The following is a 26229-nucleotide window of genomic DNA, read 5'->3' on the forward strand; positions in this document are numbered from 1 at the left end:
GTCTGCTATAACGAATTGAAGTGATCGAAATTAAGGCAAATTCCCATTTGATTCAAGGTTGTTTCCAATAAAGTAAAGTAAATCTTTATATCAGGGTATTTAAAGTGTCCAACATACTTTGAGATTAACCTAAAAATACTAGAAAGCGGTGTATTTATTCATTTGTATCTGTAAACTATACATAGAAGCCAAAACAAAACTCAGCAGTTACCCGTATACTGCTCAGTTGCCCTCCTGACCAGTGGGGGGCGCTGTGGACACATTGAGCGTGTTCTCTAAGCCGTCAGCCATCTGCCGCAGTCAGTTAGCTTAGATCCAGCGGGAATGGAAAATGGAGGACTGACCGAAGAGCGAGGGCATATCATCGGTATTTCTAGCGTGTAGGTGGGTAGAACGCAAAAATCTAATATTTTAGTGTACTGATGGATTTTTGCGTGGATACAACACTGTCTCCGTTGTGTTGCTGTTGCAGGCGGTATCCTACTCCAGGTGTTCGAGGCTATGTTGTAACGCTATTCTGCGCCTGACATTAGCATTAGCTTGTAACGTTAACTTGTATAAGTTAGTCAAACTACGCCATTAATTCTGACTCTGGTCATTCGTTTTGGTTAGTCTTACATAGCTCTTGCAATAGAACGAATATCCATCATTGTACGTGTTTATTAGTAAACGGTATGTGCTTTATATTTCGAGGGTTAACGTTAGCTTAACGTTGTGTAGCTACAGGTCGAGTTTCTCGTTAGCTTGCCCATGCTCGTGGTGGCTAACAGCGTTAGCTGGCTAGGAGTATGCACGTTTTGTAACGCTCAGTTTATCGCAAGATTGCACCATAAACGACGAGAAAGAAGTGTTGATACATTAAAATGCGTGTTTATCTTTACACGCGGAGGATGTCCCTCCAATAATGCAACACAATATAAGCCCCCGTGCTTGTGGTTTAACGGGACATTAAGCTAACGGTCGTGCGGTGTTTAGCAGGTTGGCTCTGCGTCGTGTGCACAGGAGGTAACGTAATAGCCTGTTGTCGTAGTATCTCGTCAATATAGTCCATATTGTTTCGTGCATAGTAACCGGGTACGTTTGTGAAAACTGTGTGTGATTGGGATTACATGTGTTTTTATTACTAATGTTACAATATGCGTGTCAAGGCCCCGCGTGCAGCCTCCCTTACTGGACCTCAATATGTTACATACAAACATCACCGTGTCAACATGTTACATCGCTGTATCTGTACACGTTACAAAGTGGATTTCCCCTGTTTTGTCTGTTATACTCTTGGTGTTACATCTGATGCTCGTCCCGCGCCCCTCCCACCTCTCATGGCAACAGTTCTTCTGCCATTCACGTGGCACGGTGTCGTGACACCATTGGGAGAAGGGAGAATCCTGATTAATCACTTTCTGTCTTTGGTTGGATGTTTTTTTGTGTCCGCGGTGCAGTGTTTGTGTGTGTGTGTGTGTGTGTGTGTGTGTGTGTGCGTGCGTGCGTGTGCGCACGCAAGGCTCATTTAAAAACAGATGCAATTTCAGAATTGTACATGCATGCTTTTAACTATAAATATATGAATGCTTTCTTATCCTCTTAAGTTTCTTAATTACCGTCAACAAATTGTTGCACATTCTGGTTATTTTATCCGTTTCCAGTTACTTTGAAAAACACTGCGATTTATGAAATCTTTTACATTTTTGTGTCCAAATTCCCATCTGTTTGGTGTATTTTTTTTACGTTGATCATATAAAGTTAAAACTTAAATTAAGCAGTTGTGGAGTTGATAAATATCCCAGTTCAATGAACATCACATCTTGTTATTGTCATTTAAACATGACCTCGCTGCATCTTAGCTGAAGTGTTAACTTGTGTTTTCCACTTTCTGGCAGATCTTTTCACCTTGTACCAAGACCAATGATTACTGGTGCAAGGCCTTTGTTTTGTTTGAAAAACATCTCTGCTACTCATCACTGCTGAACCACAGGTAAAGACTTCGGCTATTTTCATTATCTGCTCTTAAATTAAAGAAAAGTTTAGACGATCTTAAGTGAAGTACAGTTAACTTAATTCTCATTTTCAATAAGACTAAACAGGATTAATTAACCAATCACAGCCAACAGTAACTATTTCTAAATTGTGTTGGGTCACAGTAAATTTGGTTTTAGACTTGTGTTTCCTCACTATTAAAATGTGTTGTGGTTCTCGTTCCAATTTTTGTTCTTTAAACTCCAAAAATCTAAATTTAAAAAATATTCAAATGGTAAAAATGAACGCATGCAATTTTAAGTAAAGCTTATATAATCGTAATGTTCTTTAAAAAGTATTCTACAACCTTAAATTGCAGCATTAGACTACTGAGGGTATGCATGTGATGTGACTATGAACACAAGTTGCTGTTGTCAGTCCGCTTGAGTAACAAACACGCCACACTCAGCATCTGTCCTCATACACTCGCATGGAAAATACTGTCGCAATAATTAAAAAAAAGCTCATTTTCAGGTGAACTTGAAATTGGTTCCACTTTACTATGACAGCCTTTCTCCCCATTCACAGTAGTGGTGACATCATTGCATGCCCTCAATAGAGCTGCCATTACAAATATCTGTTGAACTAGAGCTCTATGGGGCCAATCAACTTTTAGCGTTTATGTTTGGAACACAATTTTGAAGCCAGAACGTAATCGAAACGAGTTTATTTACATTTCTGTTAAGAAACGGAGCAATCCCAGCACTCCCAGAAAATATTGATAACTACCTGGCAGCCCTCAATATTTTCCATATAATGAGATGAAACGAGTGATTCATAGCTGGTCTTTTGTGCTCTTCTTTTAACTGTAGACTATCTGTTTGAAAGTAGTGATTGACTCCATCATCTATGGAGGAGAATGCGAGCCCTGAGCTCTCTCTAGCTCCTGAGCCAGAGCAGAGCCAGGACCCTATGGATACCTGCTCTCAAGGTACCTTGGCTGAGCTTCTTTTCCCCTCACAATAAAGGGGTGGGGACGTTGTAGTCACACTGGGCACAGTTTTGGTTCTATGATTTTTAAATTTGGGTGAAAATGTTGGGCAATTAAGGGTCTTAGCCAAGCCAAGCAATCGTTTTCGAATTTGATTTGTTGGTATGCTTGATCACAAAACAATCAGTAGTTTCTTGGCTCTGTTATGTTGCATGCCATCTGTTTTGCCCACAGCTTTTATTTTGATTGTTTGTTCACAGGGTTTGGAGAAGAGGATACAGAGCAGGTTCCAACAGAAAGCGAGAATGTGGCCAAAGAGACTTTAGAGGAGCCAGATAACAAGTCCTCCAAAGCCAACAGTGAAGTGAAGAAGACGTGGTCTTTCCGACGGTCCACTGTCGCAAAGCGAGAGATGCCAGTGGAGGCAGCAACCGACAGCCATGATAACCGCTGTCCCGTACGCCGCAGTGGCAGGCAGCCGAAGCGCACCGACAAACTAGAGGAATTCCTCTCGACTGCCAAAAGAGGGCAAAGACGGAGCGCCCCTCCTAGTCTGGAGAGCGGGGATCCTCCTTCCCAAACACCAACCGATGCAGAGACGGCCTCAGAGGCCAGCTTCGATGGCAACGCCGACACCAAGGCACTAGAGGACAAGGTGGAGTCCCCAGAGAGGAGGACGAGAAGTAGCGCAAGGAAGCAGGTCCAAAGGAAAAGTCGACGCGGCCGACCGACCCGAGGAGGAGGAGGAGGAGGAGGAGGAGGAGGAGGAGGAGGAGGAGGAGGAGGAGGAGGAGGAGTGACGGCGAAAAATGAGGGGAGCTCCGAGAACGAGGAGGACAGCAGAGACGCTTCTAAGAAAGACCAGTTAATGGATAAAGACGAGGGGAAAAAAGACAAAGAGAGTTCTCCCGGTCCAGAAGATTTAGGGAACACGAACGCAGAACCGCCTCAGCCAGAGCAGGACTCTGAGAGGAAAGAGGACGTGGAGGAGAAGAACGAACATGCAGATGAAAACGATAAAGTGGAGACAGAGGAGGAGACCGACGATGAGACTGACGAGGAGAGCACAGACAAGCCCGCTGCGGTGTTGGTCAAACGTGGTCCAATAAGAACGTATGTCAATAAAAAGAGGGCGGCCAATAAGAGCACTGGCCCTGTTAAAGCTCCTGCTGCTGCTGCTGTTGTTGTCACCGCTCCTGTCAAGAGGGAGGCCAAACCCAAAGCTACCCAAGCTGCTGGAATGACACAAGAGGACAATGATGATGAAAATGACTCCTCAACATCTTCTTCTTCCTCCTCCTCATCATCATCCATTGATTCAGACGAGGGGGGTTACGACCCCAATGCCCTTTACTGCATCTGTCGCCAGAAACACAACAAAAGGTATCGTATCGTTTTGAACGGTTGTTGGTGTTAATGTGATCACAGTGACTGCAGTGTCTTTTTTTTTTGTTAAAGGACCAGTGTGTAGGATTTAGTGGCATCTAGCCTGGAGGTTACAGAGGGTGTTTCGCTCGTTGTAAGCTGACGAAAACGCCACAATTCTTAGTTTCAGTCCATTATACGCAAATGAAAACACAATAATGAACACATATTCTGTTTCTCCCTATAGATCCCCCTAAATCTAACACTCACCGGTCCTTTTTAAAGGTGCGAGATTTGGAGTTTAACATGGCTAGGGTTGAGCCAGCGGCTCACAGCTATCGGTGCTAACAGTGCAAGCTACGGCACAGAGCTAACGGGGTTTGAGCCGTATGAGCGAAGTGCCCCACTGGCGGCCATTAGCTAGCCAGTGGGGCACTGACATGCACTAAAAGCACACGTGGCCGACCGGCATGTCAACAAAGCAAAGAGAAGCTTGACTTACAAAGAGTGAAAATGATTTAATTCTCTGCTCAGGACACCGTTACTCTCACGATGTCTTTACATAGCAAGTAGCTGTTAGTGCCTATGTTGATGCTCTGAATCCCTTATATTGCACCTTTTCTAAAAAGTTTTAATAATGAAATTTTAATGAGCATAATATCATTTGGTCTTCATTGCACTTTCAACTCTCTTGCTGAGTTTTTGTTCAGCTTGACTTTAAAGAAATGTTGCTCTATGAATGTTCTGTGAATGCTCTGTGAATGCTCTGTGAATGTTCTGTGAATGCTCTATGAATGCTCTGTGACTGTTCTGTGAATGTTCTATGAATGCTCTGTGAATGTTCTGTGACTGTTCTATGAATGTTCTGTGAATGTTCTATGAATGCTCTGTGAATGTTCTATGAATGTTCTATGAATGCTCTGTGACTGTTCTGTGACTGTTCTATGAATGTTCTGTGAATGCTCTATGAATGCTCTGTGAATGTTCTATGAATGCTCTGTGAAGGTTCTATGAATGCTCTGTGAAGGTTCTATGAATGCTCTGTGCTCACTAGGTTCATGATCTGCTGTGACCGGTGCGAGGAGTGGTTCCACGGAGACTGCGTGGGCATCACCGAGGCTCGTGGGCGCCTCATGGAGAGAAATGGCGAAGACTACATCTGTCCTAATTGCACCGCCAAGAAGAACCAGGTGGTGAGACCCGCCACAACCATCCTCTGTGCAAGTTCAGACATCGGGAAGACCAAAGCAGCGACTTCCGCTCTCGCTTTCTCTGGCGGGAAAACTAACCCCGGCGGGGTAGACGTCGGTCTGTCAGCTGCTCAGGCCGTGGCGGCCCCCTCCACTACCGGAGCTGAAGAGAAGGCAACAGAGGACATGGGCATCAAAGGCAGGATAGAGAAAGCTACCAATCCAACCGGGAAGAAGAAGATAAAGATCTTTCAGCCGGTAGGTTCCAACTGATCTCAACTTAAAGGCTTTGAACTGTGTTACGAGTCAAGCTATTAAATCGTTGACTTATTTGCTCTGCTTATTGTTTTGCCAGTTTTACTGTTTATTAACTCCTTATCTTCCTGTGGTCCAAAGTAAAGGACAAAACATAATACATGACGTAAATCATAGTTAGAATGGTACAATCAGAATAGTCAAAAACTAGGATGTATCGTATCACTACAGTCTATATACATTATTCATTGAATTCATAACTTGTGTCTACAAAGGCAATGAGGCCTGTCAACTGCTGTCTAAGTTAATATGATGCCATTGTTAAATATTTCTTCATACTTTAACCAAATTGAAGTCCATCTCCCCACAGTTATTGTTAAAGGGCTTCAATGTTTTTGTTGAAAAGTAAATTTTTAATAATTCCCCAATCTCTGACTTGGAGTACAGTGTGCTTCATGACTCCAAACTGAACCATTTAGAAAAAATATCCAATTGCGATTATTTATTCTGATACCGCAATTGCGATATTAGAGGCAAGGATGATTTATACATCACCATTTTCTTTGAAAAACAAATAAAAATGGTTATGGTATATATTATTATGTGGGATCTGTACCAAAGAAATATGCTTTCTGAAGTCTGTTGAATATGATGTGTAAGCAGGGACATGTCTGCATGGGCTATATTCTGTTTTTTGATTAATTGTGCAGAGCTGTGACTGTGATTTGAGTCCTTGCTTGTGGTTTTGCTGTGTTTAGAGAATGCAGGTTCGGTCCCAAAAAGTAGCTCCAGATTCTAAATCTCTTTTTGGACAAATGAATGGTTCAAGGTTTGGAGATGGCATCAGGCAGCCTATCGCTACTTGACACTTAAGACCGTTCTGCAAAATGTTGTACACACTTTTTTTTTTTTTTTGGAATCTCTTATCAGTAGAATGAGTAGTGAATTCGGTAAGCTGGTATTGTTAAAAACTATGCAAAATGACACTGCTCGTCATCAGCTGTTACTTTTATTGTGTGCTGACTTGGAGCAGGCCCTACAGCAGCCAGCTCAACCAAAAGCAGACCAGAAAGCGGCACCGACCGTGGAAAAGAAGCCGGCGACCACAGCGGAGCAGAAGCCTCTACCGGACACGGAGGAGAAAGTGGCGTCGAACGTGGAGGTGAAAACGACGCCGACGGCGGAGCCGCTGAAGGAGAAGGCCAACGAGGACTCCTCCCTCCCCAAATGTATCGGGCCCGGCTGCGAGAACAACGCCCAGCCAGACTCCGTCTACTGCGGCAGCGGCTGCATCCTGAGACACGCGGCGGCGGCCATGAAGTCCATCACCGACGTCAAAGAGCCCAAGCAGAAGGAGAAGGCTCAGAAAACCAAGTCCGCACCAAAGGTAACTTGGACCGCTTGAAATGCTGCCTTTGGTCTGTCACGTTCACGCCTTTCACCCTGATGAGAGGCTGTGCAGGGTAGCAGGGTTCTAACGGTAACAACCGTGTCATAGTGGTGTAGATATCAGACGTATTGATCTCATGTCTTTGTCACCTTTGAGGGGCTTTTTGTTAGAATGTTTCGTTGTAATGGTGGCTGGTTTCAACCAACATATCAATCATTACCTCATTTTTAACACTCCCACAGTTCTTAGTCATGTTTTGAACTTTAAAAAGGTGTTAATCCCACTGTGGGATGTGTCTCTACTAGATTCCTTGCTATGGATTCTGACCATGTTACAATAGTCCACATTTTGGCCTGACTAAAGTGGTTCAGAAGGATTTACTGTTGCTCTAAAATGCTTCCTGGAAGTGAAATTGCGTAACAATCGGTAACTGGCAGCAGCTACTTTCTGATGTCGCCCTGACGGTTAAGAGGCAAAATGTAAGAGTGGGTCAGCAGCCTAAATCTGGTGTTAATATAGGCTGCTTGGTAATAGGAAGCTGCCTCACAGCTAACGATGGGATCCCAATGGTAAGCTGTACGTATTGGTGCCTGGCAGTGGAAGCGGGTCAAGTTCAATGGATCAGATCAAAGGCTCATGGGAACGACATGAGTGATCGTTTCCACTGGATTGCGAAAGCACGCATGCAGATTAAAGTATTTCAAGGCGTCGAGAAATGTGTTTAGACGCCCATAACTCAATGAAAATGTTTTGCTTTACAAGTTAATTCACTTTTATTAGTGATGAGATACAATGTTGTTGCCCATCGGAGCTATTGATGTTCCACAATCACAAAGAATCCGTGGTGACTCTATGAAGTGAAAATCTGTTTTCATGGGTTGTATAAGTGAATCATTTTCCCGATGCACCTTGACGATGACGGGTGATAAGCCTATTTTTTTTTTTTTTTTTAAATGAATATTGCTCCTAATACCTAGTCTGCATTTCTCATGTCGTGTATAATTCATATTTATATTCTAGTAAATAGTGACGGTACAGAGGGGGAAATAACCAGCTATAGGCTTGGTAATATCAACTGTACAGGACAGCCTTTATAATAACTACAATAAGTATTCCTGCTTTTACTGTTATTCCTGTTTTGTATAGTTTAATTTTGCGCTCTTTTATTAGCCTAACTCTGCCTCAGCTACCTCATTAAATCCCCGCAGGAGTCAGAGCTGGATTTATAACTGTGGTTTCATTACTTTGAAAACCCAAATGAACTTTTGGGATTAAACCTTAAAGGGCGGGGGAAGCGAGTAAACAATGATGTTCTCTAAACGAGCATATCTTACCCTGCATGCATTGCGATCTTTAAGTATTTCAGGTCCCGTGTGCATTCAGGGAGACGTTTTTCATACGGCGTAAACTTGATGAACCGCTATTGGCCTGACGAGTGTTGAGCTTGCTTTGTTATACACAGGTCCCTAAAGTCAATGTTGTCGGCCATTAAAATGGACCTGCCTAGAAAAATGTAGTAAACGGACTCCATTATTCATAGAAATATGAACAGATCTACAGAAGCTTAGATGCTACATGCAGAGCGGTGTCTGCAGTAATGCTATTAATTTACTTTGAGTTGTACTACGCACTCTGTGTGATCAGTGGTTAGAACGGACAAAAACTGAGAGCAGTTAAACCGAAGACAGCAAGAGTTAACCGTTTGTTCACCACGGACGTATTTCCCTCCATTGAGGGATTCTTGTATTTCTGTGTTTTGCCTGTAATGTTGTCAAAGCGTTGCTCGCTGAGTGCTTCTACTAAAAGGCCTGAATGTGTATTTCTTCCTGTCCGCCCAGAGGAGCGTCGCTGGCGGGAGGAAGCCGCAGAAGAAAGCCCAGGAGGAGTCGGAGAGCGAGGAAGACCACAGTGCTGATCCAGATGATGAGGATGAGGAGGAGGAGGATGATGATGAGGACTGCGAAGACGAGCACGCTGAGGAACACCCGCCCCCGCCGGCCACTGCATCCTGGTCCAGCGACCATAATTACATTGCAGTAACACCAGAAAAGACTACACCCATATCACCAACAGTGTTAAACAAAAAGTGTATGTATCTCTTTGAATGTCTGGGGTTGTTGTTGAAACCACATTGTTATTTATTTATTTATTTTGCCATTATACATGCGGTTCATGTGGCGCTAGCGTCACTTAGCAGTGATCCGTACATACAGTGCTCCGGAGAAGACCTCCGCTGTTCGCTAGATCAAAAAAAACAAACAAAACAAGTCTTTTGCAATGTGTTGTGATTTTGATAATGTAAAGGTTTTGTCACTCAATGAAATGTTGGCAGCTGAGAGAAAAAAAAAAGGTAAGTGCTATTTGTGGCTTTGGGTAAGTATTTAATAATTCAGAACATTTATCTTTGACAGGGGCACTCTACAGGTCTCACTCCTCAAGATCCTTTCAATAGATTTATTAGGTACTAAGCATGGGAACACCATCGCATAATGTCTTCTATGGCTGCGACGTCACCTGAGTTATCTCTAGACTGAAGGCAGGAGCATTTACCCGGCAGGCAGCATCTAATAAATGATGCTTAAGAATTATGGGAAATGTAGGCTCCAGCTTCATTGTCCCTTTTTTTTTTTTTTTTTAAAGTAAGGATACCAAGGCCTCTGCTGCATCAAATTTGACCCTTTCCCACAACTTTTTGTAAGTGCAACACTCAAATGGCTAGAGTGCCTCTTTTGAATTCCTCATAGTTGGATGCAGAGCTGCAGATGAAAACGTGCACAGAGATAAAAGAAGGGCCGAAATCTGACCTCTGACCTCTGGTGCTCGCTCTAGATGTGATGGGTGGACCGGTGGGTGTGGGTGTGGGTGTGTTTTGAGTGATTTCTTGTTACCCACACAAGTCTCGCCACTTCCTGGGTTCATCACCTCAGCTGTTGACCCATTTAAAAAAAAAAAAACAGGTCCTCCCCTCCATGTCTCCAGCAGGTAGGTGTCCTAGAATCTGCCCATTTTACTGTGGACTAATGACGTTACTGGTTCATATTGAGCTGCTCTTGAGCACTACTTTGTATTTTTAATTTTTTTTTTCCCCTCACCCCATAATTCTGTGGGTAACAGGCTGACTTCAAAGTTTTTGATTCATATTGAATATGATGCTAAACTACTCGTGGGAAACTGGCTTTGAAATAAAAGGTGATATAACAGATTTTAGGATGCCTTGATTGATTATGTGAGCGATGTTGGCTTGCTGTAGGATATCCTGACCGGTTCAGCTCAAACTAAACACATACAACTGATAAATCTACACACACTTCGGAGACTTGACACTCAAGAGCCCCCCCCCCCCCTCAGATGGCGAACAGCCGAGAATAAAAAAAGAGAATGGAGCTCTGCCACAGGGACCAGACCGCCCGGAGATACTGCAGCGAAGTTCAGAAGGGAAGTCGAAGACCTGGGCCGAGCACACATTCAGAAGACCCACGCTCCAGTTTCACACACACATCTTGCACCTCGATGAGATCCGATGTATATTGAGAGGAACGTTTGTTGCAATGAAATGTGGACATGTTGGTTTCACCTCTGTTTTTGTAAGGGGCCACTGAAGGCATCTAAGGATCTTAATTGAAAAGATGGCAAAGCGTTAATCTTTAGTAAATGCTTCATATGTCAGTACGACCAGTGATTGTTGTGTGATCAACAGGAGGAGGACATTATGGCTCACTGATCTGTTTGATTGTTGTGACTATCTTCAGAAGATGGTTTTGACTTTGGTTGCTTTGGGTCACAGTTACTGTTGCTCCGCACAACATCGTTGTGTTTTTATGCATTTGAGTGGGTGTGTCGTTTGTGTCTGAGGGGTTGGTGCTTGTTCTAAGGCAGCTTCAATATGCAACTTGGACGCAATAGACGACGAACTAGTATCTGCAGACGACCGGTCGAAGAAAGAAGTGTGTATTGTCACACGGGTGTCGGTGCAACTTGGTTGATCTACTTCTCTATTATGTGTTTTGAGGAAATGTATTAATTTGTACCTGCTTAATTTACTGAAATGAAAGAACCATTGATACGATCTGGATGTAGTCGGAGCTCGTCGCCTCATCGGCTATGGTTTGGGTCTGTAGTTAAACTCATGATAGAAATGTTTAAATTCACAGTTTGAGCAGGAGGGAGTTATGAATATCTAGCTGGTCCGTTTTCAGGAAGTTTTAAGTGCCGAGTTTGCACAAGACTCATCAGTTCTCCCTCTCTCCTGTTCGGATTTATGTGCACTGAGAAGTTAGGGTTTGGTAAGCTGAGCGATAAACACTATTGCCATTAAATAATAATTGGGAAGAATATATATATATATATTTTTCTCAAATGGACCTGCATAAACAGCACAATTTATCTGCCATCCACTGTTACAAATAAACAAGGGCTTTTTAACTGCCCGGTTGTCAACTTTGTGTTTATTTCAGAATGTGTATTCAGCTTGTACACAGGTACTTCTGTGTGACGTTCATTTTTTTGGATCAACTATGAGGTTGTGGTCATCTTGAAACAATGCAGTCTGAGTTATAGACCCAAATTCATAATGATCTGCCGTGTTAATATACTGTCACTCTACATGTCATGTTGTAAATGATGGCATATTCTTTTATTTTATTTTAAATGTGTGATCTGTGTTCTCTGTTTCCAGCCCCCCCTAAAGAAGAGAAGCCGAGTGAGAAGGAGCAGAAAGAGAAGGATCCAGCCCCGGCTCCTGAGAATCCTCCACCAGCATCCGCAACACCAGTCAAAGGAACCAAGAAGTCCCCGACTGCTAAAGCAGCCAAGGTTTCCCCGAAGGGCAAGAAGCCTTCCTCTCAGACCGCCAGCTCGAAGGTGTCCAAGAAACCCGCCACACCCCCGAGTAAAACTTCAGCAAAGTCCAAGAAACAAGGCCAGACGCCGGTCCACACTCCGTCTCGCTACCCTCCGGGTCCGATCCACGTCACGGGAGCACTCAGAGTCACCAAGTCCAACTTTACCATTCCTAAGAAGGCTCCGCAACAAAAGGAGGTTTCATCCCCTACCAAGTCCTCCCCATCCTCCAGAGTCCCACCATCTCCGGGTTCTGCCGCTCCCTCCGGCCACTCCTCGTCCTCCAGACCTTCACATTCAGCTGCTTCAGCGCCCCCTGCGTCCTCGATGCCGGCGCCACCCAACAACCAGATGAGAACGAACATCCGCCGCTCGCTGACGGACATCATCTATAAGAGGTAAGAGTCCCACGAAACCTAGTCCAGGCTACTTGCTTCTAAAATGCTCTCTGTAAAGCACCTTTTTTAAAACGGCACACACACACACACACACACGAATATTTCTGTTTCTTACCACCAGGGTGAGCGACAGTGATGATCTGAAAAAGACCGAGACTGAGGTGGCGAGGCTGTCGGTCGCCATTGAGAAGGAAATGTTCAACCTCTGTCTTAACACTGACAGCAGGTACAAGAACAAATACAGGTCCCTCATGTTCAACCTGAAAGACCCGAAAAACAAAGTGAGTCGACATAAACATGCATCCGCCTGTATTTGCAGAGTTCTGTATGTAAAAGGGGGGATGCCTACAGCCTGACAAGCTTTAGGTTGATGTCCCTCATGCTGAGACGTTAAGCTCACTGTGTGTTGTGTTTGCCTCAGGGCTTGTTCTACAGGGTGGTGGGTGGAGAGGTTAGTCCCTTCAGACTGGTGAGACTAAGTGCGGAAGAGTTGCTTTCCAAAGAGATATCCGAGTGGAAGAAGCCCGACGCCGCGGAGGTAAATGTTACACCGAGCACAGGTCAACTTCAGCTTTAAAGAGCTCCCTGTTTTTTTTAATTAAACTGTTCTCCAGGATGTATAGAAATTGCTACAGCATATACGGTTGTCCCCTGCAGGCCCAGTCTCCCAGTGCCAGGGCCCATTCCAAACTGGGCAACAGGCACGATGCGAGCTCACATAGCATGGATATGGAGGATGCTCCGCCCACGTCTGATACGGATGTATGTATCTCTGCCGCCACTTCTGCCTCTCGCATGGCTTCTGCTGCAGTAAGTGGTGGCATGCTGTCTTTCTCTAGCTTTCACACTTTTCCTTTTCATCTTTGCATGAGGTGCTTAGGAACAAACTGTTACACATGTTTGACAAAGTCAAGACTGTTGCCAAGGTATCGCAGGTCAGTCATCTTGCCAACTATCCTGTTTTTCCCAATGCTGTTACTTTCTTACCGAAGCTTTGTCTTTCTTCATTATCTACTACAAAATACAGAGTTGTACATAAAAGTAATCCAGAATTCTGTGTGTTATGGGAATGACCCTCCAGTTCCAGTTCACCTCAGTGTTGACGGAGGTCTTTTCTGTGTCCACAGGACCAAGACGAGTCCACTCCTTCAGCTTCGGCTCAGCCCTCTGCTGCGGAGGGGAACAGTGGCAGCGGCATGCTAGACATCTTCGGTACCATGCTCAAAGACACCACCTCTCAACACAGGACTCACCTGTTTGACCTCAACTGTAAAATATGCACAGGTAAATGAGACACACGGTGTCAAATTCATCCGGTGAAGTTGATTGAGTTTGTTTTACAGATATGTAACAGATAACTCTTTTTATCTTGCCCTCCAGGTCAGAAGACAGAAGATGAGCCTGCAGCTAAGAAAGCCAGACTGACCAAGAAGCCTGAAACTCGGCCTGCCAGACAAGAGCAGCATCTGTCGAGGTCGGGGGATGTCTCTCCTGCGGGTCATGCTCAGGTCCCCTCAGCTCACCAGCACCAAGACCCCTTAGCCTACCCAATCCCCCCGTCCTACCCGACTAACATGGAGCCAGTCGTCCCAGAATCGCAGCAGCAGCAGCAGCAGCATCTGGACCTCAATATGCTGGCACCTCTGACACAAGCCCCCGCACCCATCAACCCCACCTTGTCCTCTGTCAGCATCACCCGCAGAGACCCGCGCATGGCACGGCACAGCTCCGGTGTGACCGTCACCTACCCTGCTCCGGAAAAACCCATCAACAACTCGGCAGAACCCCTCCCGGCTCCCGTCGCCGCCCTGGTGGAAGTTGCACTCAAGGCACCGCTGCCGATGCCCCCAGCGCCACCGCCTTTAGTAGCCGCGTCCAAAACGGCAAAAACAAGGTGCTCAATCTCATCACGCTTTTATATATTTACATTAAAACATTTGTCAGTTATGTTTTTACATTGTGTGCTAGACTTGCATTGACTATGCGTAGATTGGTGGTGCTACAGTATGATAGGGCAGCTCTACAGCTCATTGTTGTAATCTTTCTGATAAGCCCTGTGTACAAGAATACGGGCCTGAGACTGAGATTTGGGTTTTTGGGGTTTTACAGTACATCTGAGCCTCCTCCTGCTGGTGAGACAGCAATCTTCCTCCACGGTCAAGAGAAGATTTGGAAAGGATTAATCAACATGCAGTCTGTGGCCAAGTTTGTGACCAAGGCGTATCTGGTGTCTGGTGCCTTTGAGCACCTGAAGGAGGTTAGCAATTTACTTCCTTTCAAACTTAAATTTACTTCCTTTCAAAAACGTTGGGCATACATAAAAGCAAGAGTGTCATACTTAGTGTTGTCAATGTTGTGCAGGATTTGCCAGACACCATTCATGTCGGAGGACGAATATCTCCAAGCACGGTGTGGGATTACGTCGGGAAACTCAAAACCTCGCTCTCCAAGGTTTGTTCGGGAGAAAAACTAATTTGTGTAGAAGTGCGTTCTTTAAAGGCCTTTGCGTCACTCACATGCTGCTTTTTTTTTTTTTTTTTTTTTTTTGCTCTCTTTGTGTTTGCAGGAGCTGTGTCTGATCCGCTTCCACCCAGCCACAGAGGAAGAGGAGGTGGCCTACGTCTCTCTGTACTCTTACTTTAGCAGCAGGAAACGGTTTGGTGTGGTGGCTAACAACAACCGTCGTATCAAAGACCTCTATCTCATCCCACTGAGCTCAAAGGACCCATTACCCTCCAAACTCTTACCGTTTGATGGGCCAGGTAAGCGTTTACAAGGAAACACAAATATACCTTTTTGGTGACATGAGTGTAATTTTATTTATTTCAATGGTGTTGTGTTGTCTTCGTACCCGTGGTGAGTATATTTAGTGTAAGTTGTGTTGATGGACTCAGGTTGAAATGAGAGCTTGTTGATTCATGGGTTTGTACTGTAGGGGGCACTCATATTCCTTGTTGAGTTACACACTTCTGTGCATACAACAGCTGCTGTGCTCTCTGCTGTGTATCTGACTTTGTATCACACATTTCTAATAAAGGAAGTTTGCATCGCAGGTTGGTGCCATCTGAGTCCAGTCTCAGCCTGTTGTTTGTTAAGACTTGGCTCCTACATAAACATAATTGAACAACTGTGTAATCAAAAAAATTGCAATGACGTAACGTCAATCATTTCATACCACACTGGTGTTCACATGGTAGCATGCTGCACCACTATTATACGCCACTGGTGCTTAAGATGTCCGAATAAATGAAGCATAAGCACTTTAATGTAAACTTTGTATCCAGTGGTTGTGCAACACTGTGAAGATCACCCACATTGCAATTACAGCTGTGGTAAGTAAAAAAAGGTTGTACATCTGCAGCTGCATATTGTGCCCCAGAAAGAGAATATTAGATGCAAGAGGTTTTTACCTTTTTATTAATTGAGTAGTTTCAGTAAAATCAAATTGGACACCTTGAGTTTGTCTGATGATTCTGTGACCAGGCTGGTTATGATCCTATATCAAATTTCATGTAAGCACCTGACAGTAGAATAACCAGAATTAAATTACTGTTTACTGGTAATTTCCAGCTGCAATCTAGTGATGTCAGTGAATGATTTAGAGTGATTCTATTTGTTCATTTGAACTCTTGGTTATATCTGGCAGGACATCTACAAAATAATGACTTCAAGCACAAAGCTAATAACAAATGTTTGTTTGCAGCTGGCGCTCATTTACTAACGTCAGCATATTTTTCACTTTTGTTTTTTTAATTCACCAAGTTTAATGACTACTAACTAAACTGCAACACTGCACATTTCTACCATTGCCATTTGTCATATAAAAGGATATATTTGAGAGAACTTTGGTTCTATATCTGACAACGCCTTTTGTGATACTATTTATTTGCTTATGTTTTGGGGAAAGAATTTAGAGGCTCTCATTTCAGCTGTTGTTGTGTCTTCACTGCGCAAGTCAAAGATACTCTGTCAAAACTTTTGTTTTAGAAGTTTAATAGAAGTAATGTCCGTCTGTTTTGTGAAATTGTATCCGTTAGTTCACATGCAAATGATTTAAAAGATTCTTGTTTGATTTGTCCATTTTGCAGGGCTTGAACCAGCTCGTCCCAACCTCCTCTTGGGGCTGCTGATCTGCCAGAAGGACAGAAAGCGTTCCGGTGCTCCATTGGAAAGTGAGGAAAAACGGTCCAAGACTCAAACCAAAGACGCTGATGACACTGGCCTTCCAAAGCCATTTCCTTCAGTCAGAACAGAAAGAATCACACGGCAGAGTATTGAAATCCCCCTCAGCACAACTCCTCCCGGGTCACCTCCACCTAACTCCTCTGAGACCTCAAGCAGCAGTGTGGCCACCTCCTCAGTCCTCTCCTTTTTGCCCTCTTTCAAAGCTACAAGCACATCCACGACCACCGGCAGGGACTCCCCATCCTCATCCAGCTCTGTTTCTTCCTCTGCAGCAACTCCTCTTCAGACCATCCTCAAAACTCTTTTTGGGAAGAAAAAGCATGACTCAGAAACGTCCAACTCTCCGTCTGACCAGGGTGGTGAGCTCTCTGTCCAGACCTCTACAATGCTAGACCCTATTGTGCAGCAGTTTGCACAGATTTCTAAAGAGAAACAGGTGGAGGAGGACGAAGATGACAGACCGTATGATCCAGAAGAGGAGTATGACCCCAGTAGAGGCTACAATGTGCCTAAGAAGCCCGTTGAGTTTGTGAGCAAACCTGAAATCTCTAAGCAGTCTGATATGGTTACAAATGAAGGTGATGATGTGGCGTATGACCCAGAGGATGACTCAATTTTTGACGATGTCAAACCGGTAGTACCAGGTCAAGTTCAGGTTGCAACTGAATCTATAACTGATCCACAAAAAATCTTGGAGAGCCTTAAACAGATCGGGGAACAGGCATTCCAGAAACATGGAGAACAGCCGACGTCTTCTACGGGGACACCTGGTGCCTCATTGACACTTTCAGACACACTCCTAACTCAACCTACCAAATCTCTTTTGGCCAATACTCAGCTCCTGCAGCTTGGCAAAAAGGTTGAGGAACTAGTGAAGGCTTCATCGGTTTCTCCCTTGATCAACCAGAAGAGAGATCCCCGACAGAGCAGAGATCCTCGCCAGGCTGCGTCCGGCAAGAAACTGACTGATGAACCTGAGGATCAAGAGGAGACACCTGCTCCGTTGGTGGATTTGACTCCTTTCTCTCAAGCCGTGGTTCAGGAACCTCAGCTGTCGAATGTAACTGAACTCCCAGACTCCTCACAAGGCCCAGATACATCACTGCCTCAGGAGGAAGTTAAAAGTGAGACGCTACCCTTCATGCAGTCGGATGAGGCGGATGTAGCAATTCCATTATTAGGAGAGGAGGTGGAACCTGATATGGAGGTCAACTACATGGATGAGACAGAAGTGAAAAGTGAGGAAGCTGAGCCGATTAAGATAGAAACCGAGATGGACATGTATAGTATTTGGCCGAATGCTGCCAGTATTTTAAAAGCTAGTGAGGACTCAGATTATGAGGAGAATAGTCAAGATGCTTCAACCACTAATTATTATGATGAGCCAACAAACACCTCCACAATACCTTTAACAATCCCAGTACTCACTCAGAGCACGACAATGGTTGACACTCCCAAATCGCTTGAGCCTTATCACATGCCGCGTCACATGTCAGCGTCGGGCTATGACGGCGAGTATAGACCTCCAGCTGACATTCCCCCACCATCCAACTTCCCCCCACACCATCTGATGCAGGGACAAAACCTGATAATAAGGCCTCCTCCGATGTCTATGCCTCCACCAATGCAAGGTCTTCCTCCAATGTCAGGCCCCCCTCCTATGCAGAGACCCCCTCCACCCATGCATGTTCCTCCCCTTGTACGCGGTCCTCTCCCCATGCAGGTTGACAGCAGCCAGCAATACGGTCCGCCTCCGACTGCATACCCTCCCTATCAGAACCAGTGGCCAGGCTCCCAACCACCACCGCAGCAGCAGCAGCCTCCTCCTGGACCACCTCCCCAGAATATCATGCCACTCAGAGGACCACCACCATTCCCTCCAATGGCCCAGAGGGGCCCTGCTCCTCAAATGTTCAACCCCTCCATTCCCCCACAGCACATTGGACAGCAAGGCCTCCCTTCAGGCCTTCCCCCACCTCCTTCTTTTGATGGACAGAACAGTTTACCTCCACAAAGATTCACTGGTCCTCCACCACCATTTAATTTTCCTGCAAACAGAGGTCCTCCACCTTTCACAGGGCCACCTCCCAGTCACTTTGAAAACAGACTCCCCCCTCCGTCCCACTTCCCAGGGCCCAGGGGTCCCCCGCCATCTCAGTACGGGGACCATGGGGCTCAACCCCCGATTGTAGACCAACCTCGAGGCCCTGCAGAACACTATAACAGAGACAATTCTAACTCTTTCAAGCTAAGTGTGGACCAGAATCCAAACCCTCTCCATATTTTTAAAGACAATCAAGGTCCCCTGCCAGGTCCAGCATACCGAGGACCTCCACCTAACCAGTATGAGGACAGAAGAGGCCCACCTTCTAGCAGCGAGATGAGCGGACAGCACTTCAATCCACATAACCAGTACGAGAGCTCCAGACCACACTCCTCACCACCACATCGAGGATCGTTTGATGAGCACAGAGGTCCTCTCCCTCAAGAGAATAGACCCCACCCTTCACAGCGTTTTGGAGGATCAGAGCGATACCGCTTAGATAGGCACTCTGATGAGGCTAGACCTGTTCGTCACAGTGGGCCTCTACTGCCAACTCCTCCAGAGGCTCCCATAGGTCCCCCAAGTCGCATGGGAGCCCATAGTCCTGATATGCACCGGGACGACCCCTGGCGCCGCCACTCTCCTGAAATGAGGAGGAGGAGCAGCACCACCCGAGAGGAATCAGACCCACGTATCGGAGATCGCTTCAGTCGCTTTGAAGGAGGGCACAGAGAACCTCCTCCTGGTCCTTCACAACCCTCTGAAGAGAGACAGAGGGAGCTGTCCGAGGACTGCCGGAGAGAAAGAGAGCGGGAAGTCCCCCACGCCGGGAGGCCATCATGGGACAGGGAACAGGGCAAGCGGTGGAGCAGAGAGAGAGAGTGGGATAGAACCAGAGAAAGGGACCGCGATCTGGAGCGTAGCCGAGACAGAGATCGCGATCCGGAGCGAATCCGAGAAAGAGACCGCGATCCTGAGCGAATCCGAGAAAGAGACCGTGATCCTGAGCGTAGCAGAGAAAAAGACCGCGATCCTGAGCGTAGCAGAGAAAAAGACCGCGATCCTGAGCGAACGCGAGAAAGAGATCGCGATCCGGAGCGAACCAGAGAAAGAGATCGCGATCCAGAGCGAACCAGAGAAAGAGATCGCGATCCGGAGCGAATCAGAGAAAGAGATCGCGATCCGGAGCGAACTAGAGAAAGAGATCGCGATCCGGAGCGAACCAGAGAAAGAGATCGCGATCCGGAGCGAACCAGAGAAAGAGATCGCGATCCGGAGCGAACCAGAGAAAGAGATCGCGATCCGGAGCGAACCAGAGAAAGAGATCGCGATACAGAGCGTCCTCGGGAAAGAGATCGCGATCCGGAGCGTCCTCGAGAAAGAGATCAAGATCCGGAGCGTCCTCGAGAAAGAGATCGCGATACGGAACGTCCTCGAGAAAGAGATCAAGATCCGGAGCGTCCTCGAGAAAGAGATCAAGATCCGGAGCGTCCTCGAGAAAGAGATCAAGATCCGGAGCGTCCTCAAGAGAGAGATCACGATCGTAGCCGGGAGAGAGACCGCGATCCAGTGCGTGGCCGAGAAAGAGACCGCGATCCGGAGCGCACTCGAGAAAGAGATCACGATCCTGAGCGTGGCCGAGAGAGAGACCGCAGCAGAGCGAGGGAGGGCGAGAGGCACAGGGAGACGGAGGGAGAGCGACATAGGGATCAAGACACAGATAAGAGGAGAGACCGGGAGAGAGACAGAGTCAAGGATTCTGACAGGAGGGATTCTGACCGCGATAGAGGGAAAAACCGGGATCGGGAACGTGACCGGGATCGAGACAGGAGACGGGACAGATCCCGAAGCAGAGAACGAGACAGGGACAGAGACCGTGGGAAAGACCGGGCCAGAGACAAGGAGAGGGAGAAAGATAGGGACAAGGACAAAGACAGGGATCGTCGGGACAAGAGCAAAAGCAGAGAAAAGAGAGAGGAGAAAAAAGACAGTAAAAATGATACAACCAGGAAGGGAGAGAAAACTGCAGAAAATGAGAAGAACATGTCCTAGTCTGTTTTATGGACACAACATAATAGTTATGAGACACTTCAGTCTGTCACCAGTTGAAATCCAATTGTATCACTGTAAATGTAGATGAGCAGTATTTCGTTAAAGTTCCACGTTTGTGTTCGTACTAGAAAAAAAACAAAAACATTGACAATGTTTGTATTCTTTTTGTCACTTAAAGGTTTCTAACTTTGTTTTATCACATTTGAAAAAAAAACGAAAAAAAACGAGGGCCATCTAAGTTGCTTGTCTACTAAATTTACTAAGTAGGTTACCGAATCCTATTACATGTACCTTTCTCCTGTCCAAGCAGGTTTTTTTAAGAACACGATGTAACCGAGTAACACACCATTTGCAATATGTAAATATGAATGTATTTGTGTATATACTGATGTTTTTAATCATACTTTTCTAAGTAGAGAAAATAAAAGCCATATATCTGAGATGGATAATGTGAAGGTTAAGGACACTGTTTACACACAAATGTGTGTTTATATGTCCAGCAGCATTGAAGTTAAAGGCTCCAACTATCTACAGTATACATCCCATCTATGGTTGTCCATGAAATGTCCTGATTTTGTTTGAGCTCGACCAATTAAACGCGCTTGATGAAATGCGTGTTTCTGTTGTCATAACATTTTTAAAAATGGTCAAATGTGAATCAAGTTTTTGGTCACAAAGCAACAAAGTGAAATTGCTTCGCTCTCACATCGTGATTGGTTACTACAAGTTCTTCCTTCCAATACCAATTCTATTAAACTAGTTTATATGCCTGAGGAAAGTGTGTCCTGATACATAGCATGTCAAATGCTGTATGCCAAAAACACCAGGATGTTCTATGCATTTTGCAGTATGCAGTCCAGCCTGCTTTTCTGGCTATTCTGACCCACAATCCTTTGCACAGCAGATATATGAGCAAGAGGATTCAAGTTCGAGGTGCAACGACACGGTAGTAGGTCCCAATTATATGCGTACTGCATACTGTGTAAAGCTGCAGTATGTACAAAAAGAATGCAACTTGTAACGCAGCTCGGAACTATTTTTGGTTGTAAGGCCGTCACATGACAGCCAGTTAGACCAATACTAATTGGCCAAGGCTGTTGCAGCGCCTCAAATATAATAAGCTGCTTTTTGACATCCTGGTTATACTTCAACTGCAGTTTATATCTACATGCAGGCGGTGTTCATAAAACAAACCCAATCATACGAAGAGTGAGCTGTCTATTATGAAACCTCAGATGTATAATGTGCAACCTTAAGTCTGAAAGGTGGTGAGGGGAAGACATAAGTATTTGTAGAACCAAATCCTTTATCATCAGGATTAATACATGAATCAAAACTCAAAAAGCAACAAAATCAATAGCAGTTTAGCAGAAACTCCCCCAAACACAGAACTGATGGTAGAATCTTCCTTCTCTTTCAGTGATTAAGCCTTAAATGCAATTCTACCAGTACATTGTTTTTGCTATCATGTATATCAAAGTGTTATGTGAATCTAATCATAGTAAAATGTATAATGCTACTACTTCATTGGGAATAAATGCAACGGTGAAAGATCAGTGATCAGCAAAACAGCAGGATGTGACCCTACTGAATATGAAAACAGAATTCATCAGACTCGGACAATTGTTTACGGTTTATTAACCACAGTCAAACTGGTGAGAAATTCCTACAAATTCTTCAATTGTCCTCCTTATCCACACCCTGACAGAAGCTCTTTTATTACAAGTGACCTTTTTACAGGTCAGAATATTGCATCTTTTTCTTTGTGAAATTCAAGAAAGAATAAAACTGAATAAAACAATAATAGAAGTCCACAAACCTAATTGTGAGAATTAAAGTAAACTAAATAATTTGCATACATAAATGCACAATAAACCACTGCATGAAGTACTGAGGAAGATCAGGCAGTATTTGCATCGGCCTCTACACCACTGGATACTAATCAATCATCACTGCCCCCGTCTACTCTGTCTTTGCAGCTTTAAATCTCTGCGACTTTGTCTTCAGGGCTGGATATTTAATCTGCACAAGGCGTGTCCCAAATCTATACTACATACTGGAACCAATATCATGTATTGTATCATTTCCTCTTCCTGTATCTATGACGATCCGTATGCCGTACGTACTGTATAGTAAGAGTATACGTTAGCAGAATGGCCTTTGGGGCGGCGTGACAGATTATGCTGTCTCAGCTTAATTTTCCTCATCCTGGCTTTCGTCTTCACTGTAACGATTCGGATCGAGCTCAAAAGCCTCTTTTCTGCCTTCCATTCCCTGTGACCATATCATTTGAATCTTCTTGGGGCACCATACAAACTCCTCTTTAGGGTCATAGCTCAAATAGGCGAACTTGATGAGATTCCTGCGTTCTCTCTTATTGAGGACGGCGAACACAAAGTAGTTGAGAACACTGTGCTTGACGTCTGGGAGTTGTCTGTGGACGAGCGTCTCCTCCAGGAAGAAGCGGACCAGGGGGGCTTGATAGTGAGGGTACCCCAGGGTTCCCAGGCACTTCAGGATGCGGGTGATGCGCAGGTTGTTATGAGTTCGGCTGTCAATGACAAACGGTAAAAAGGCAACAAAAATGACTTGGATGCTTTTGTTACTTCTAATAAATTAGTTTGATTCAAAATCACCTGTTCAGGTTGTTGAATTGGACTCTCCAGTTCGATGCTCTCTTGACTTCTCCGCTTTCTTCATCACACAACTCGATGCCGTAGAAGTCCAACATGAGCTTGTACGACTTCAGCAGGTTCGCCTTCGCGGCGTCGCTTTGACAAAACTCCTGAAGAAAAAAAGGAGAACTTCTTGTCAGAATGTGTGAAGAATTTCTTTTGGAGATTTTAACTCGCTAGCTTTTAGCAGTTTACCGTTATTTCTTCTTTTGTCAGTGTAGTGGCCTTACAGTTCATCCCTGGTTCTTGCAGTGGGAACAACCTTTGAGAGAGACAAATGAACTGTATGAACAGGAAGTAAACATTTTAAACTACCCCTGTGGTTATAGAGTAGCTTACCACTGAATGTAGGAGTGTACACACTCCAGTCTGTTATACTGTCCAAACCATTCCTCGTGGAAATTGTATATATTGACACCTGATGACAAAAACGTACCAGAAGGAAATCCATTAGTAGATAGATGTTAGGATAGTTTTACAGATTAAGATGAATCCTGACCAGATGTTTCTGCTATACAAGATCAGGACTCTGATTTGACAAATGTAGAGCATGTTTGAGTCACGCGCCTGTAACTGTAGGCTTACCGTCAGGTTCTGAGCACTTCCTTCCGAGGTAGAACTGCAGATTAGGCTTGTTGTCCTGCAACTACATTTTTTTTTAAAACATTTTAAATAACCATGTCATATAATAAGTCACATAGACACACAATCATAATTTGTGTACTTACAGATACTTGGTTCCAGCGTTGCTGCCTGACCTGGGCCTGGGGGTGTGGGGAAATAGAAAAGAAAAGCACTTACACGTGAGACAGTGTGTGTGTGTGTGTGTGTGTGTGTGTGTGTGTGTGTGTGTGTGTGTGTGTTTTTAACTTACAGGGTAGTCATGCCTGTAGTTCTGCATGTCTTTTGCAGCGTTTTCAAATCTGTTGAACATGTACTGGAACACAGAAAATAAACGAAGGTCAGTTTAAACTCAAGACATTATTATAGGAGGCCTAACAACAAACACAGCAGTAAATATTGCCAAGTCACATTTACCCCACATGAGTAGAAGGATATTATATAATAGAAAGTGATACCAGTGCAGGCCTAGCATTAAAAACACAGCAGGCCTCTGGTTCACTCACGTTATACATTCGTCGTTTGGTCCTCGTGACCTTTCCCCTCTGAGGCTCCTCGGTCTCCCACGTCGAGTCATAGCCACAGTACAACTCGTCCGTGGGTTCAACTCGATACTCGTCGCCGTCAAACTCATCGTCGTCATTCTCAAACGTCGGCCGCTTCCCGGTGTGCTCCCGGTTGGATTCCGCGACCCTCTTTCCGCCGGCGGCCTCACGTTGACCCTCGGGGCTCGGAGACTCCACGTCCTCTGAGAAACGTCTCTCCGTAGGTCTGTCTTCGGCGTTTCCTTCAAGCTCCCCTTGGCTTCCGTTGTACTTTCGCCCGGTTATGGGTAAGAATAAATATCCGCATATTGGAGTGAACATTCGTTTCGTGAAGCGCCAAATGAAACACAGTGTGCGCCGACACCACGCATACGCAGAATAAAGCCGGTTGAAGTTAAAGATGGCCATGAAGAGCCGGACGAGAAGTTTGAAGAAGTAACACAGCAGCGACACAATCTTCATCTGTCCCGAGTGGACGAGCTGTAGCTACTTTCACTTTCATTTTCTCTGAACTTCTCTTTGCGGGAAACAGAAACTTTGTGGAGAGCTGACTGACACCCACACGGGCAGGCTCAGGCTGCTGGCTTATGGGAGAAATGGCTATAGTGAAATAAACAGAAATACTTAGAGAGTGTCCATGTCTTATCACTGGTATTTGCTGGTTACAGACGTTAAGAGCTGTATTCCAGTTGTCTTTAATGCTGTTCAAACAGCCGTTACATAACAGAGGCGTCCAAATACGTTCACTTCCTCAAGTCTAAAACAGGGAGGACACCAGGAGGGCTGGTCTCACTGACAGACAGACTACTATTGGGACTCAAGCAACGCTCAAATCTGAGCACAAATATTTGTATTAACGGGTAGCAAGCGAAAAGTAGCAGGACAAAAGGTTCAACGATTAGCCTTAATGCGGAACACTTGTGAATCACTTGAACCTGTGTGGCTGAACATCAAGAGAAGCACCAAGCAGCACAATGACTGTACACAAAATACTAAATATATACAAAAAACATATGTAAACATGAGGCTCAAGCCATCAACAAATAGAGCATATAGAGTCATAGAGTTGTTTTTTCAAATATACGTGTATATCCATATATGTGTATGTATATATGTATGTATATATATATGTGTGTGTGTGTATATATCTAAATATGTGTGTATATATGTATATATATATATATATATATATATATATATATACACACACATATATATATATATATATATATATATATATATATATATATATATGTGTGTATATATATATATATATGTGTATATATATATATATATATATATGCGTGTATATGTGTGTGTGTATGTGTATATATCTATCAAAACACTCCTAAGGGGTGATTCCACAACAGCTCTCTCTGGCGTAACCTTTCACCTTTCATTCACTTGCCTGTTCTTGACATGAAAAAGGTCTCTGACCGAAAGCTCGCTTTATAAAAAGATTTTTGCACAATTTGAAATGTGTGCGGATGCTTTTCCCCCCCATTAAGCTTGATAATCAATAGCTCCAGCACCTCAGCTCAGTCTGATACCGGGTGAGAGCATCTAGAGAGCATATAGGGTGTTATCTCTTCTCAGGCAACATTTAAAAGCACCGTCATTTCCTGATGTGAAATCATTGCAAACACAAGAGGGAAGTTTTAAACCTCAATAAATATGAGCGTCCATGACCTCATTCCTCTGTCACTATGAAACTTACCTTAAAGCT

General features: G+C 44.7%; 2 protein-coding genes across 4 annotated transcripts; one reads left to right on the top strand and one right to left on the bottom strand.

Annotated features, from left to right (window-relative positions):
- The first annotated feature begins 279 nt into the window (after window positions 1–279).
- dido1 (death inducer-obliterator 1) lies at window positions 280–20750 on the top strand. 3 transcript variants are annotated; one of them, XM_068719952.1, is made up of 17 exons: window positions 280–384; window positions 1878–1972; window positions 2826–2944; window positions 3205–4327; window positions 5364–5757; window positions 6788–7141; window positions 8983–9232; window positions 11820–12381; window positions 12503–12662; window positions 12803–12919; window positions 13039–13191; window positions 13509–13665; window positions 13762–14275; window positions 14491–14638; window positions 14743–14832; window positions 14948–15143; window positions 16470–20750. In XM_068719952.1, the coding sequence occupies exons 3-17, from the start codon at window positions 2863–2865 to the stop codon at window positions 20660–20662; spliced, it is 8493 nt and encodes a 2830-aa protein (XP_068576053.1). In that variant the 5' UTR covers window positions 280–384; window positions 1878–1972; window positions 2826–2862; the 3' UTR covers window positions 20663–20750. The 3 variants fall into 3 exon arrangements, with proteins under 3 accessions (XP_068576053.1, XP_068576054.1, XP_068576055.1); XM_068719953.1 differs by having other exon boundaries at window positions 13039–13143; XM_068719954.1 differs by lacking the exon at window positions 2826–2944.
- Window positions 20751–22283: 1533 nt separating this feature from the next.
- LOC137879622 (opioid growth factor receptor-like) lies at window positions 22284–25060 on the bottom strand. Its single transcript, XM_068720496.1, has 8 exons — window positions 24465–25060; window positions 24212–24274; window positions 24066–24101; window positions 23923–23983; window positions 23677–23755; window positions 23533–23599; window positions 23299–23447; window positions 22284–23213 (listed from the first exon to the last, which is right to left on the bottom strand). Exons 1-8 carry the CDS (start codon window positions 24963–24965, stop codon window positions 22856–22858), a joined length of 1314 nt encoding a protein of 437 aa, XP_068576597.1. The 5' UTR covers window positions 24966–25060; the 3' UTR covers window positions 22284–22855.
- Between the last annotated feature and the right edge of the window lie 1169 nt (window positions 25061–26229).

This window comes from Cebidichthys violaceus, unplaced genomic scaffold (genome assembly GCF_023349555.1).
Source record: "Cebidichthys violaceus isolate CVI_PGR_0920_01 unplaced genomic scaffold, fCebVio1.0.p SCAF_25, whole genome shotgun sequence".
Classification (NCBI taxonomy): domain Eukaryota; kingdom Metazoa; phylum Chordata; class Actinopteri; order Perciformes; family Stichaeidae; genus Cebidichthys; species Cebidichthys violaceus.

Bases quoted from the DNA above. Each gene is read 5' to 3' on its own strand.
- dido1 (XM_068719952.1), top strand. From the start codon at position 2,863: ATGGAGGAGAATGCGAGCCCTGAGCTCTCTCTAGCTCCTGAGCCAGAG. The intron at 12,663-12,802 runs GTGAGTCGACAT...TGTTTGCCTCAG, and splicing joins TGAAAGACCCGAAAAACAAA to GGCTTGTTCTACAGGGTGGT. The intron at 14,639-14,742 runs GTTAGCAATTTA...AATGTTGTGCAG, and splicing joins CCTTTGAGCACCTGAAGGAG to GATTTGCCAGACACCATTCA.
- LOC137879622 (XM_068720496.1), bottom strand. From the start codon at position 24,965: ATGAAGATTGTGTCGCTGCTGTGTTACTTCTTCAAACTTCTCGTCCGG. The intron at 24,275-24,464 runs GTGAGTGAACCA...TCTGTGTTCCAG, and splicing joins CCAAACGACGAATGTATAAC to TACATGTTCAACAGATTTGA. The intron at 23,756-23,922 runs GTAAGCCTACAG...TTTTGTCATCAG, and splicing joins GAAGTGCTCAGAACCTGACG to GTGTCAATATATACAATTTC.